The sequence below is a fragment of the Phyllobates terribilis genome, unplaced genomic scaffold, assembly GCF_046119375.1.
Source record: "Phyllobates terribilis strain yellow unplaced genomic scaffold, ASM4611937v1 Scaffold_3__8_contigs__length_932513732, whole genome shotgun sequence".
Lineage (NCBI taxonomy): Eukaryota > Metazoa > Chordata > Amphibia > Anura > Dendrobatidae > Phyllobates > Phyllobates terribilis.
Window position 1 is genome coordinate 658,692,916 of NW_027362763.1, and position 15,086 is coordinate 658,708,001.

The 15,086-nt window shown below is 42.5% G+C and overlaps 1 protein-coding gene across 1 annotated transcript in view; it reads left to right on the plus strand.

Moving 5' to 3' along the window:
• The window catches only part of LOC141258594 (dynein axonemal heavy chain 8-like), a 415,976-nt gene that overhangs the window by 182,881 nt on the left and 218,009 nt on the right, over positions 1 to 15,086 (plus strand). Inside the window, exons 44-56 of the mRNA XM_073673563.1 lie at positions 78 to 324; positions 685 to 926; positions 1,033 to 1,173; positions 3,566 to 3,803; positions 4,189 to 4,331; positions 4,599 to 4,733; positions 5,381 to 5,503; positions 8,088 to 8,301; positions 11,873 to 11,982; positions 12,297 to 12,460; positions 12,911 to 13,094; positions 13,365 to 13,487; positions 14,284 to 14,414. Of these exons, the coding sequence (XP_073529664.1) occupies positions 78 to 324; positions 685 to 926; positions 1,033 to 1,173; positions 3,566 to 3,803; positions 4,189 to 4,331; positions 4,599 to 4,733; positions 5,381 to 5,503; positions 8,088 to 8,301; positions 11,873 to 11,982; positions 12,297 to 12,460; positions 12,911 to 13,094; positions 13,365 to 13,487; positions 14,284 to 14,414 (2,195 nt within the window). The remainder of the gene's footprint in view (positions 1 to 77; positions 325 to 684; positions 927 to 1,032; positions 1,174 to 3,565; positions 3,804 to 4,188; positions 4,332 to 4,598; positions 4,734 to 5,380; positions 5,504 to 8,087; positions 8,302 to 11,872; positions 11,983 to 12,296; positions 12,461 to 12,910; positions 13,095 to 13,364; positions 13,488 to 14,283; positions 14,415 to 15,086) is intronic.

Genomic DNA, 15,086 nt, shown 5'->3' on the forward strand with positions numbered 1-15,086 from the left:
TGTGCAAGAAATATGTGGTATTATCTGACCGGCATCCGGCGTGCGAGTCAACCATCTGCTAATTTATTATCTTACAGCTGTACGAAGCCTCTGAAGTGCGTCACGGCCTGATGACGCTTGGCCCAAGTGGTTCTGGAAAGTCCTCTCTCATTAATGTGCTCTTGAAAGCCCTGACGGAGGGTGGGCTTCCACACCGGGAGCTGCGCATGAACCCGAAGGCCATTACGGCCCCTCAGATGTTTGGACACCTGGACACTGCAACCAATGACTGGACGGATGGAATATTCTCTGCCTTGTGGAGGAAGACGCTGAAAGTAAAAAAAGGTATCGTCTCCAGGTTTCTCTACTTTTAAACACTAGAATGTTTAAGGAAATTGACTATTTTTTTTACTTAAATGTGTTCATGTTCGGCTACAACTTTTTGTAATGGGATTTCATCAATTTTGAAACGTTTGTTCCTCTATGTATCACTGCACGTAGCGGACTGCAAAATGAGTCACCAGTGATTATGTCAGTGAGCTCGTCTCTGGTCTGTAACTCTTACCTCTCTTCTCCTAAATCATCTTCTAAGCTGAATTATGTCCCCGAAGCTGAATTTATTTGCTAAAGAACCTAGCTGTTGTAAATCTTGTATGTTTTTCTTTTTCTATCTGTTTGTTCAGAAACTTATTTGCTTACTCTTAGGTGAAAACGTCTGGATTGTCCTGGACGGTCCTGTAGATCCCATATGGATTGAGAACCTGAATTCGGTGTTGGATGACAACAAAACTCTCACATTGGCAAACAGCGACCGTATCCCAATGTCTCCGTGCTGCAGGCTGCTATTTGAGGTGGATAGTATAGAGAACGCGTCACCAGGAACAGTGTCTCGAGTGGGCATCGTCCTCCTCAGCTCATCAGTCCTCACCTGGAGGCCAGTATTACAGGTACAGATACACGGCCTCTATCAGGCCCCCTGCAATATCTGTAGAGGAGAGAGAGCGATTTTTACTAATGATTTCTTACTGATTTATGTCTTGCTTCATTCCACAGGCTTGGCTAAAGAAGCGTCCTGCCGAGGAGAGAGATATTTTCCAAGTCTTATATGATAAGGTCTTTGAGGATGCGTATACATTCATGAACTTGAACCTTCATCCAAAAATGCAACTTTTGGAGGGCAATTATATCACGCAGGTGAATGTCCGCCCCCGCTCTTATACGGAGCACCTCCCTCCACTTATGTACATCTCTGTGCCGTCTATGGCAGGTGACAGCGGGGGGTACATTATTTCATGAGAGTAGCTTATTTTTTGCCCACCTGAATTTTAATGCAGATAAATACTATGCTTTGTGTGTTCTCCTCCCACAAATACTGATCTTTGTTTTTTGGGGGATTATTGTTTTACCTAATTGATTATACTCCAGTGTTCACTGTGTAAAGGATCATTTATATGAGAATAGAGAGTTATATAAAGAATACATAGAGAATTGGTAAGTTTATATAGCTTATATAAAGAATTGGTAAGTTTATATAGAGAATTGGTAAGTTTATATAGAGAATTGGTAAGTTTATATAGAGAATTGGTAAGTTTATATAAAGAATTGGTAAGTTTATATAGAGAATTGGTAAGTTTATATAGAGAATTGGTAAGTTTATATAGAGAAATGGTAAGTTTATATAGAGAATTGGTAAGTTTATATAGAGAATTGGTAAGTTTATATAGAGAATTGGTAAGTTTATATAGAGAATTGGTAAGTTTATATAAAGAATTGGTAAGTTTATATAAAGAATTGGTAAGTTTATATAAAGAATTGGTAAGTTTATATAAAGAATTGGTAAGTTTATATAGAGAATTGGTAAGTTTATATAGAGAAATGGTAAGTTTATATAGAGAAATGGTAAGTTTATATAGAGAATTGGTAAGTTTATATAGAGAATTGGTAAGTTTATATAGAGAAATGGTAAGTTTATATAAAGAATTGGTAAGTTTATATAGAGAATTGGTAAGTTTATATAGAGAATTGGTAAGTTTATATAGAGAATTGGTAAGTTTATATACAGAATTGGTAAGTTTATATAAAGAATTGGTAAGTTTATATACAGAATTGGTAAGTTTATATAGAGAATTGGTAAGTTTATATACAGAATTGGTAAGTTTATATAGAGAATTGGTAAGTTTATATACAGAATTGGTAAGTTTATATAGAGAATTGGTAAGTTTATATAGAGAATTGGTAAGTTTATATAAAGAATTGGTAAGTTTATATAAAGAATTGGTAAGTTTATATAGAGAATTGGTAAGTTTATATAGAGAATTGGTAAGTTTATATAGAGAATTGGTAAGTTTATATAAAGAATTGGTAAGTTTATATAGAGAATTGGTAAGTTTATATAGAGAATTGGTAAGTTTATATAGAGAAATGGTAAGTTTATATAAAGAATTGGTAAGTTTATATAGAGAATTGGTAAGTTTAAATAGAGAATTGGTAAGTTTATATAGAGAATTGGTAAGTTTATATAGAGAATTGGTAAGTTTATATACAGAATTGGTAAGTTTATATAAAGAATTGGTAAGTTTATATACAGAATTGGTAAGTTTATATAGAGAATTGGTAAGTTTATATACAGAATTGGTAAGTTTATATAGAGAATTGGTAAGTTTATATAGAGAATTGGTAAGTTTATATAAAGAATTGGTAAGTTTATTTAGAGAATTGGTAAGTTTAAATAGAGAATTGGTAAGTTTATATAAAGAATTGGTAAGTTTATATAGAGAATTGGTAAGTTTATATAGAGAATTGGTAAGTTTATATAGAGAATTGGTAAGTTTATATAGAGAATTGGTAAGTTTATATAGAGAATTGGTAAGTTTAAATAGAGAATTGGTAAGTTTTGAACAACTCATTGTTCATGATCATTGTGATATGGAAATGGATTGAATGCCCGGCGATATGTCCTATAACACTATTGCGCATGAAATCGTTAAAAGTGGAAAAAAAATAAATAAATTGTTCCTCATTCATTGATTGCAAAATGGTAATGGAAATTTTTGGAAACTAGAATTCTGGTGTTAAGCACTATGATAAGATGCAAAAATTTTGCACAACTTCTGGTTGAGCAAAAATTTTTAGACTTTTGTCGTTTTTACTCCCAACTCCCATCAAAATGGGTGAAGCTTGAGTGGGGGAGGAGGCATGACGCCACAGCTCATCTGATTCATGGCAAGCGGCAGCGTTCATTACCCCAGAAATCTTATTCCAGACCTTAACTGGAGTAAGATCTCTTAATTTTTCAGACACTCTTGATTCATTAAGAGATATGCACCTACATGCCCCATTCATCAAGGCCGGCGGGAACAACACTGGTCTTGATGAATTGGGGCCATAGTATATTGGCCGGATGACGGTGCTGAGACTTCCACCCAGAAGAGAAGACGAAGTATACGTTGCTGCCGCGCAGAACAATTTCGTAAAAAAAATAAATAAGTGGACTCATTTTCATGGGCATCATGTTTGTGTGTTTCCTAATGCCCCTTCAGCTTTTCTCGTCATCTGTGTGAACGTGCATCTTGTTTTCCTCCCACAGTCCATTAATATCTTGGAGGGCTGTACGCCTACAACAGCTGAGTATGGCATTGCGGATCCCGGCCGTCTTCACAGACTCTTCGTCTTCGCCCTGATGTGGAGTTTGGGGTCTCTTCTTGAACAGGACGGTCGTGATCGCTTTGAGGCCTTTCTAAGAAACCATAAATGCGAGTTGGACTTACCAGAAGCAGACGTAGAGGCTCGACAGTCAATGTTTGACTTCGTAGTGGATGAAAACGGTAAACTGCGCTGCTTATTTATTCCTTGGGGAATACGGATCGCCCAGCGGATCGCTGCTCTGGATTATTGACTCTAAAGTGTCAGATTTAGTACATCTAATAGGAGTCAGTGGGTTCCTGTATCCTCTTACTTGTTCTACTAGAAATGTCCTTGTATCAGTGTATTCAGTACATTCTTGTCTTTCTTTTGTACAGCGCCACTACTGATGGAGGAGCTTTACTGATGGTTATTACATGATTATGGATGCCTGTGCGGTCAGCGCCCCCTAGTGGTGTGATGAAAATCACCTAATTGTCTATTTTGACAATACAATTTGTACTTATGGACCAGATTTTAGTTCCTTGAGATTTTACTTGACCAATTCTTAGTCTCATTTATTTTTAGGTGACTGGGAGAACTGGAATAAAAGAGTGCCACAATATTCCTGTCCGAGCAACAGCGTTCCAGATTATTCCTCCATATTGGTACCTAATATCGACACTGTCCGGACTCAGTTTCTGATAGACACGATTGCAAAACAGCAAAAGGTAAAACGATATACTTTCACAATAAACACACAGACGTGTGGGTAAGTTACATTAATCATTTTGATGATTTTTGGTGACTGAAGCATTTGAGAAGCAGCCGGGATCGAAACGTCCACTTTCTTATATACACGGAGTAAAGATATCTTCCATCTATATAGACGTGTGAAGGCCGTGCTTTGCCGGCCTGCACCTCGGCCCCGATTCCTCCTGGATGGTTTGCGTCCATGCGTCCATCCTTTGCTGATCAGATCTGATTGTGATTTTTAGGCCGTTCTGCTGACCGGGGATCAGGCCACCGGAAAAACCGTGATGATAAAAGCTTACATGAAGCAATACAATGCAGAAGCGCACGTGTGCAAATCAGTAAACTTCTCTCCAGCTACTGACCCCGTAATGTTTCAGGTATGTCACATAAGAGTAAAAAAGATCCCCCCCCCCGTGAGTCTGAGCTACACAATACTACGGCCATCTTTGCTCAGTATAGCAATGCTGCAATGGGTCCTGGTGTCGCTGCTGTAATATGGATGGCCAAGTTATGATCATTTATAATATAACTGAGCTCTGAATTAATAGTTAGGCTTCAATTTCACAAATTATCCACTAAAAATCTTACCATGAATTAATTTTTTTTTTTTTGCAGTTGCTCTAAAAAAATTTCCAAACAATCTGTGGATATGAAGGAAAAAATTATTTTTGCAGCTAAAATCTTCACCCTATATTTAATTACATTAAAAAAAAAGTTGAAAAATAATCCTCCACCCAAAAACAGAAGCAGAGCTTTGTGATCACCATCTCTTACCCATGATACCTTTTGCTGTAGGATCAGAAAATATATTTATTAAAGCAATATTTGCAGCAGTCAGAAAGATTTTACAGCGAGAATAACTTGGATCATTCTCGAGGTTGTGCAGTAAATGCCAGACTCTTATAGGGGAAAAAAAAATTGCCTGCAGGGTAGATTGCGGTAAGACGACCTGTGTATAGCACCAACTCTGCTGTTATCTTCCTATTTATATAAATCGGCTTGTGTGTCTCACGTTGTTTTGTAGAGAGTGATGGAAAGCTACGTGGAGAAGCGCATCGGCAGCACATACGGCCCTCCTGGAGGTAGAAAGATGAGCGTGTTCATTGATGACATTAACCTGCCGGCTGTCAATGACTGGGGAGACCAGGTATGTGATCAGCGTAGGGATCATTTTCTGTAAAAACCTGATTATAAATGTGATTATAAAAAATTCTGATCTACTGTGAGATGCTTGGTACTGATCATTATTACTAGATCATTATTAATATCATCATCCTTTATCAGATTTAAACAATCAGTTCCATAACAAGGAAAAATGAAATGCACTTTACTGCATCTGCCATATTTTGCGCACCTCAGAGTATCCTCCTGGACTCTCCTGCCTCACCACATTTCAGTCCAAGTTGCTGGGTAGTTAGATCTTCATCCTTCCAAATCTTCAGAATTTAAGAGACCTCAAAGCTTAATCCGAATACATGGCAGCCCAGCCAGGTACACTTGTCCCAAAAAGGATTTTATTCTACTCTGACTCTGACAAAACTATTTCAATAAAAAAACTTGTAAGATGGCAAAAACACTCAGGGTGCAAGTTGTCGCTTGACTTTTGGTTTCACCTGACTGCTTCTACCTGGGGCAAACTGCATGTGGTTCATGCCCTTTTCACCTGACTGCTTCTACCTGGGGCGAACTGCACGAACTGCATGTGGTTCATGCCCTTTTCACCTGACTGCTTCTACCTGGGGCGAACTGCATGTGGTTCATGCCCTTTTCACCTGACTGCTTCTACCTGGGGCGAACTGCACGAACTGCTTGTGGTTCATGCCCTTTTCACCTGACTGCTTCTACCTTGGGCGAACTGCACGAACTGCACGTGGTTCATGCTCTTTTCACCTGACTGCTTCTACCTGGGGCGAACTGCACGAACTGCATGTGGGTTCATGCCCTTTGACCTTTTATCCTCAAAACAGACTCATCAACTTTATTTTGACCATTTAGTAAGTTTAGCCTGTGCAATATCACACTTGCTAAAATACCAGACAAGCCTCATGTACTTTTGTAAGCCAATAATTTATTAAGGTTTATGAACAGGAATATTTATTGTTATAAATATTCATATGAACAACCTCAGTTTTCTCTATAAAATAGACTAATAAATGAAAATAAAAACAGACCATTTTTTTATTTCCTGATATCAGACTGATTCTTCAATTGTCCATCACCAGTCTTTAGGAGTTTGTCAAGTGGGGGATTTGCTCACCGTACAGAAATTTCCATAACAAGGAAAGGCGTTCATTTGGCCATAACTGATTTATCGGATGTAGACACCTTTGCTTTCTCAATGCAAATCTAAGCACTCTGTAATCATCTTCATTAAAAATGTCCTAATTATGTAGAATCTGTGGAGCTCCGACACATAGCTAATTGTACTGCTGCCACTGAGAGAAGTCCAACAGCACAACGCTAGTGGCTGTGTTGGCTTTCTCTGCTCTCCTCCCTCAATTCTCTTAATTTTAAAGATATTAGCAGAAAGGACGGTTGTAAAGAATCCAAATCTTCAGGTAGGTCAAATCACACAAGCTGTAGATTGGAGAAAAGCAACAGGGAATGGAAAGCCAATAGACTGTGTACCAGTGTAAACAAAGAGAACAGCACTCATGTCAGGGAGGTGGAGAGGAGGGGGGTCTGTCAGCATCAGTGTCTGTCAGCTCAAGGGGGAAGAGGTTACCCATGAGCAGTATAAAGAGAAATCAGCCCAGACATGAAGTTATGCTGATACAAGAGTTAGCGAAGGACACACACACCTGCAGACGTACCATGTTTTACAGGGAGGGAACCATCCAGTCTGTATTCCTGGGATGGAACCATCCAGTCTGTATTCCTGGGAGGGAACCATCCAGCCTGTATTCCTGGGATGGAACCATCCAGTCTATATTTCTGGGATGGAACCATCCAGCCTGTATTCCTGAGAGGGAACCATCCAATCTGTATTCCTGGTATGGAACCATCCAGTCTGTATTCCTGGGATGGAACCATCCAGTCTATATTTCTGGGATGGAACCATCCAGCCTGTATTCCTGGGACTGAACCATGCAGTCTATATTTCTGGGATGGAACCATCCAGCCTGTATTCCTGGGACGGAACCATCCAGCCTGTATTCCTGGGATGGAACCATCCAGCCTGTATTCCTGGGAAGGACAGATCCAGCGTATATTACTGAGAAACACATCCAGCCTTTATTACTGGCAGGGCTGTGGAGTCAATAAGCCAAACCTTCGACTCCGACTCCTCAATTTCCATGACACCGACTCCACGCCTCCGACTCCCTCATACACGGCTCATGTTTAAGTGATAAATTTACGGTAGGACACATTTTTCTCAGCTAAAAGTCTAGACCCTTAGATCAGGAATAGGACAGACATTTATAGGACATTTCATAACTTTCCCAAATTCTTCTGAAAAAAATATTCCCCACAAACTGCATTGAACGACTGCACCCAATTTATTATATATTTTCAGAGTCGGTCCATTTTATACTGACTCCGACTCCACGGCCCTGACACTGGGAGACACATCCAGCCTATATGGTGATCATTCCCCTTCCTAAAAAGTAGCATCATGTCCTTTAACTTATAGAATCTGACAATTCTGGTCAGATTGGAGGCTGACCGACCCCTCTGTGGCCAGCTTTACCTCACACTTCTCAGCTAATGATCTGTTCCTTTTGCTGCAGCCGACAAGTGAAATAATTCGCCAAATGATAGAAATGAAAGGGCTGTACAACCTGGAGAAGCCCGGAGAATTCAGAACTATAGCGGACGTGCAGATCATCGGGGCCATGGTGCATCCAGGAGGGGGACGCAGCGATATCCCCCAGCGTTTGAAGAGACAGTTTATGATTTTTAGCTGTATATCACCCTCCGATGCATCTATTGATCACATATTTGGTAAATCTTATTTCTATTTTACTGTGTTTTCTTCATTTTTGTCCGCAGTGTCCTGACTGACCCTTGTGTCTAAGTGTTTTCAGCTTCTCTTGTTTACATTCAGAGACTGAAAACCTCTAGAGACCTTGTAGTTGTCACAGCCTGTTGTCTCCATCATTCATATCTGTCGTCTCCATCATTCATATCTGTCGTCTCCGTCATTCATACCCATCGTCTCCATCATTCATACCCGTCGTCTCCATCATTCATACCCGTCGTCTCCAACATTCATACTTGCCGTTTCCATCATTCATACCCGTCGTCTCCATCATTCATACCCGTCGTCTCCATCATTCATACTCGTCGTCTCCATCATTCATACCCGTCGTCTCCATCATTCATACCCGTCGTCTCCAACATTCATACTTGCCGTTTCCATCATTCATACCCGTCGTCTCCATCATTCATACTCGTCGTCTCCATCATTCATACCCGTCGTCTCCATCATTCATACCCGTCGTCTCCATCATTCATACTCGTCGTCTCCATCATTCATACTCGTCGTCTCCATCATTCATACCCGTCGTCTCCATCATTCATTCCCGTCGTCTCCAACATTCATACTTGCCGTTTCCATCATTCATACCCGTCGTCTCCATCATTCATACTCGTCGTCTCCATCATTCATACTCATCGTCTCCATCATTCATACTCGTCGTCTCCATCATTCATACCCGTCGTCTCCATCATTCATACTCGTCGTCTCCATCATTCATACCCGTCGTCTCCATCATTCATACTCGTCGTCTCCAACATACATACCCGTCGTCTCCAACATACATACTTGCCGTTTCCATCATTCATACCCGTCGTCTCCATCATTCATACCCGTCGTCTCCATCATTCATACTCGTCGTCTCCATCATTCATACCCGTCGTCTCCATCATTCATACCCATCATCTCCAGCATTCATACCCGTCGTCTCCTTCATTCATACCCGTCGTCTCCTTCATTCATACCCGTCGTCTCCATCATTCATACCCGTCGTCTCCTGCATTCATACCCGTCGTCTCCTTCATTCATACCCGTCGTCTCCTGCATTCATACCCGTCGTCTCCGGCATTCATACCCGTCGTCTCCTGCATTCATACCCGTCGTCTCCGGCATTCATACCCGTCGTCTCCTTCATTCATACCCGTCGTCTCCTTCATTCATACCCGTCGTCTCCTTCATTCATACCCGTCGTCTCCTGCATTCATACCCGTCGTCTCCTTCATTCATACCCGTCGTCTCCTGCATTCATACCCGTCGTCTCCTGCATTCATACCCGTCGTCTCCTTCATTCATACCCGTCGTCTCCTTCATTCATACCCGTCGTCTCCTGCATTCATACCCGTCGTCTCCTTCATTCATACCCGTCGTCTCCTGCATTCATACCCGTCGTCTCCTGCATTCATACCCGTCGTCTCCATCATTCATACCCGTCGTCTCCTGCATTCATACCCGTCGTCTCCTTCATTCATACCCGTCGTCTCCTGCATTCATACCCGTCGTCTCCGGCATTCATACCCGTCATCTCCTGCATTCATACCCGTCGTCTCCGGCATTCATACCCGTCGTCTCCTTCATTCATACCCGTCGTCTCCTTCATTCATACCCGTCGTCTCCTGCATTCATACCCGTCGTCTCCTTCATTCATACCCGTCGTCTCCTGCATTCATACCCGTTGTCTCCTGCATTCATACCCTTCGTCTCCTTCATTCATACCCGTCGTCTCCTTCATTCATACCCGTCGTCTCCTGCATTCATACCCGTCGTCTCCTTCATTCATACCCGTCGTCTCCTGCATTCATACCCGTCGTCTCCTGCATTCATACCCGTCGTCTCCATCATTCATACCCGTCGTCTCCTGCATTCCTACCCGTCGTCTCCTTCATTCATACCCGTCGTCTCCTGCATTCATACCCGTCGTCTCCTGCATTCATACCCGTCGTCTCCTGCATTCATACCCGTCGTCTCCGGCATTCATACCCGTCGTCTCCTGCATTCATACCCGTCGTCTCCGGCATTCATACCCGTCGTCTCCTTCATTCATACCCGTCGTCTCCTTCATTCATACCCGTCGTCTCCTGAATTCATACCCGTCGTCTCCTTCATTCATACCCGTCGTCTCCTGCATTCATACCCGTCGTCTCCTGCATTCATACCCGTCGTCTCCAGCATTCATACCCGTCGTTACCTGCATTCATACCCGTCGTCTCCTGCATTCATACCCGTCGTCTCCTGCATTCATACCCGTCGTCTCCTGCATTCATACCCGTCGTTTCCGGCATTCATACCCGTCGTCTCCGCCATTCATACCCGTCGTCTCCGGCATTCATACCCGTCGTCTCCAGCATTCATACCCGTCGTCTCCTGCATTCATACCCGTCGTCTCCGGCATTCATACCCGTCGTCTCCAGCATTCATACCCGTCGTCTCCTGCATTCATACCCGTCTTCTCCTGCATTCATACCCGTCGTCTCCAGCATTCATACCCGTTTTCTCCTGCATTCATACCCGTCGTCTCCAGCATTCATACCCGTTTTCTCCTGCATTCATACCCGTTTTCTCCTGCATTCATACCCGTCTTCTCCTGCATTCATACCCGTCGTCTCCAGCATTCATACCCGTCTTCTCCTGCATTCATACCCGTCGTCTCCAGCATTCATACACGTTTTCTCCTGCATTCATACCCGTCGTCTCCAGCATTCATACCCGTTTTCTCCTGCATTCATACCCGTTTTCTCCTGCATTCATACCCGTCTTCTCCTGCATTCATACCCGTCGTCTCCAGCATTCATACCCGTTTTCTCCTGCATTCATACCCGTCTTCTCCTGCATTCATACCCGTCTTCTCCTGCATTCATACCCGTTTTCTCCTGCATTCATACCCGTCTTCTCCTGCATTCATACCCGTCGTCTCCGGCATTCATATCCGTCGTCTCCAGCATTCATACCCGTCGTCTCCAGCATTCATACACGTTTTCTCCTGCATTCATACCCGTCGTCTCCAGCATTCATACCCGTTTTCTCCTGCATTCATACCCGTCGTCTCCAGCATTCATACCCGTTTTCTCCTGCATTCATACCCGTTTTCTCCTGCATTCATACCCGTCGTCTCCAGCATTCATACCCGTTTTCTCCTGCATTCATACCCGTCTTCTCCTGCATTCATACCCGTCGTCTCCAGCATTCATACCCGTCTTCTCCTGCATTCATACCCGTCGTCTCCAGCATTCATACCCGTTTTCTCCTGCATTCATACCCGTTTTCTCCTGCATTCATACCCGTCTTCTCCTGCATTCATACCCGTCATCTCCAGCATTCATACCCGTTTTCTCCAGCATTCATACCCGTCGTCTCCAGCATTCATACCCGTTTTCTCCTGCATTCATACCCGTCTTCTCCTGCATTCATACCCTTCGTCTCCGGCATTCATACCCGTCGTCTCCAGCATTCATACCCGTCGTCTCCAGCATTCATACCCGTCGTTTCCAGCATTCATACTCGTCTTCGCCATCATTCATACCTTTTGTCTTTGTTTCACAGGAGTCATAGGCTGTGGACATTTTAATTCCAGTAGAAACTTTAAAACAGGAATCTGCCATGTGGTAAAGAAACTGGTGGCAACAAGCAGAGCTATATGGCAAATGACAAAGGTGAGTGACAGTAAATATAGTCTCCTGTCAGAAACATGGACTGTAAGTGATACTGCACATGCGTATACTGTATATATATGTATGTGGCCACATAGGGGGTCACTAACTCAGAAGATTATGTAACAGAAAGAAATGACAATGTCAAGTCTCATATTCACATAAAGGTTCGTCACGCAGAACGCTGTGCGAACGGAGACCTGCAGAGCTTGTACTAACTCCATAGGAACGTAATGTAAAGGTGCCCTGACTATGGGGAGTGGAAGCGTCTCATAATTACCACATTAGTGACCGATGTGATGTTCATTATCCGACAGGTGAAAATGCTTCCTACACCTTCCAAATGTCACTACGTCTTCAGTCTACGAGACCTTTCCCGAATTTGGCAAGGAATGTTGGCAATCAAGGCGGAGGAGTGCACTACTACACCCATCCTCCTCGCACTTTTCAGGCACGAATGTCAGAGAGTTCTTGCCGACAGGTAAGAAACCCGCATTTATTGCTACCCTTGGGTCAGGTTATCAAACTTCTATCTCCATAAGTATCAATCGATGAGAATGGATGGGGGAAAAAAAAACTGTTCTAGGAAATGATTTTTCTGGTCTAAACAATGCCCTCCAATAGATCCTTTTCTATTAGCATCGAGTAGGGTCTTTGTACGTGAAGGATCACCAGGTCTGAGCATTGCAGGGGCACACGCACATTTCTGGGGGGCACTGTGTGCGATGTCCTGCATTTCCTGCAGATGCTCCTTGATCTTCTGCTATTATATGAAACCCTGTCCAATAACTTCCCCAACAATCAGCACAAAACAAACCTTTTTAACACTCGGCACTTTGTTTTTGCTTCTATTCTTGGCGATGTATAACAGTGTTATTACCATAACTATACAATCTGGATGTCTGCAGGAAGGAATCTCTATGTGTTTCAGGTTTGTGTGTTCTGAAGACCACGGCTGGTTTAATAAATCTCTGGCGCGAGTCCTACGAGAACACGTGGATCCGCGCCTAGTGTCGGCCGTGCAACATGATTTCTACTTTGTAGATTTCCTGAGGGAAGCGGCCGAACCTTCTGAATATATCAACGTACTCGAAGTCCCAAAAGTTTACGAGATGGTAATGGGGGAAAATATATATTCTTGTACTGTGTTAGCCAGTAGATAGAAAAATATTTAGATTTGAGAGTCCTCAGTGCTTGATACCTTTTAATGGCTAACTGAAAAGATGGTAACAAATTGCAAGCTTTCGAGACTACGCAGGTCTCTTCATCAGGTATATAGATGGTAATGTGATCTCGTGAGAGCGGTATCTACGCTGTAACACGTAAGATACGTGACTTCTCCAGCTCTCTCACCACAGTCCACATCATCATCGCTTTTACTTCAGGTTCACAGCTTTGAAGTTTTGACGGAAAAACTGAAACAATTTCAAAATCGTTTTAATGAGGCGGCGACGGGATCTCCGAGGGATCTGGTGTTTTTCAATGATGCGGTGATACATGTTATTAAGGTAAACGACGGCACAGATCCAACGTGTACAAATGACCCAGTGTTAAAACTGTGGGGGTAAGGCTGGTGTCCGGGGCATTTTATTGTCCTTGTTATCACCCCATGCAGTTCTACCGAACCAAACGTCCATCACCCTATAACCCAGAGTTTAGTTCTCTCGAATCTCGGGGAGTCTGGGGTGTAGAAGTCAGGGGGTACAGTTGCTTAAAAGTTATATAAATGACATCGTAATTTTATATTTACCCAAAAAACAGTGCTAAAATATTACACTTTAAAATGCATCAAACAAAGCCTTATGTGAATGAAAAAAATAAAAACATTATGGCTGCTGAAAAAAGGAAAAAATTGTTTCGTCATTAAAAGGATAAAGGTTAGGGTTGAGCGAGTATGTTCTGTTCTGAGTATGCTCGGGCCGAGCTCCGGGTATTTACAGCTGCTCGGTGATATGGTTGGATCACTCCCATGATTTGCAACTGTTTGACAGCTTTATTACATGTCAGGAATGTGTAAGAAATAGACATGTAATAAAACTGTCAAACAGTTGCAAATCATGCACACGGGAGCGATTTAACCATAACACCCGAGCAGCTGTAACTACTTGGAGCTCGGCCGAGCATACTCGGAACAGAACATACTCGCTCAACACTAATAAAGGTTTAATGTGCTTTCTTGTGTATTTCTTATGCTGTTTAGTTTTTACAGTAACGATCTCCTTCGTTGTCCATTGCGTCGCCTTCATATTGGGCTGTTGTCCTGGGATATAATTCATTCCACAGCGCTCATTGTATTCCCCACAGATTTCACGCATCCTCCGCACCCCCGGTGGGAATGCCCTGCTAATAGGAGTTAGTGGGTCAGGAAAAAAAACTCTGTCCCGGCTGGCCTCATTTATTGCAGGATATAAAATCTTCCAGATTGCTCTTACAAGGTAAATTATATACCACACTTATGTGATTAGTACGGTACTGATCATTGGGAATTTGTTACAGCTTTGTTAGAAGAGTTATTATTACTGCAATCTTTCAGCGTTACCGGCACAGATCTTTTACTGGTTTACTTTCTGATTTTTCACCTGGTACTATACAGATGAAGAAAGACTCAGCTCCCTGCATTATAAGACTCTGTCATTTTGTTATAGGTGGTATATAGCTTGCTGACTGTATACAGCGTGCAGGAACTGTATGATTACTACTTGGTGTGAAAGCTGAGTAGTAAAGAAAGATCCATATACCCTGATGCAATCCTATTCAAACCGTTATGTGCTCCTCCGTGTTATAGAGGCTTTGACTCCCTCGCTTTTATTGAAGCGAACCATTGCTTTATTTAAAAAGATGTCGCCCCGTGCCGATTGTCACTGGAAGCAGGCGAGAATGCAGAATAATCCTATGGCCGGGGCTTCCTTTATAGCTGAATGTAAAGGGATAATCTGAGTCTCTTTCTACATAGAGTACTGTACACAGACAAAACACTCTGAGACACCGTGATAGGATTTATCTCAGCTGTTGTTTCTTTTCGCTTCCCCTGCTCTATGATACACATGAATCCATCTTACATAAGTATATCCAGTGTGAAGTAATATGGCAGCACATATCTTCCCTGA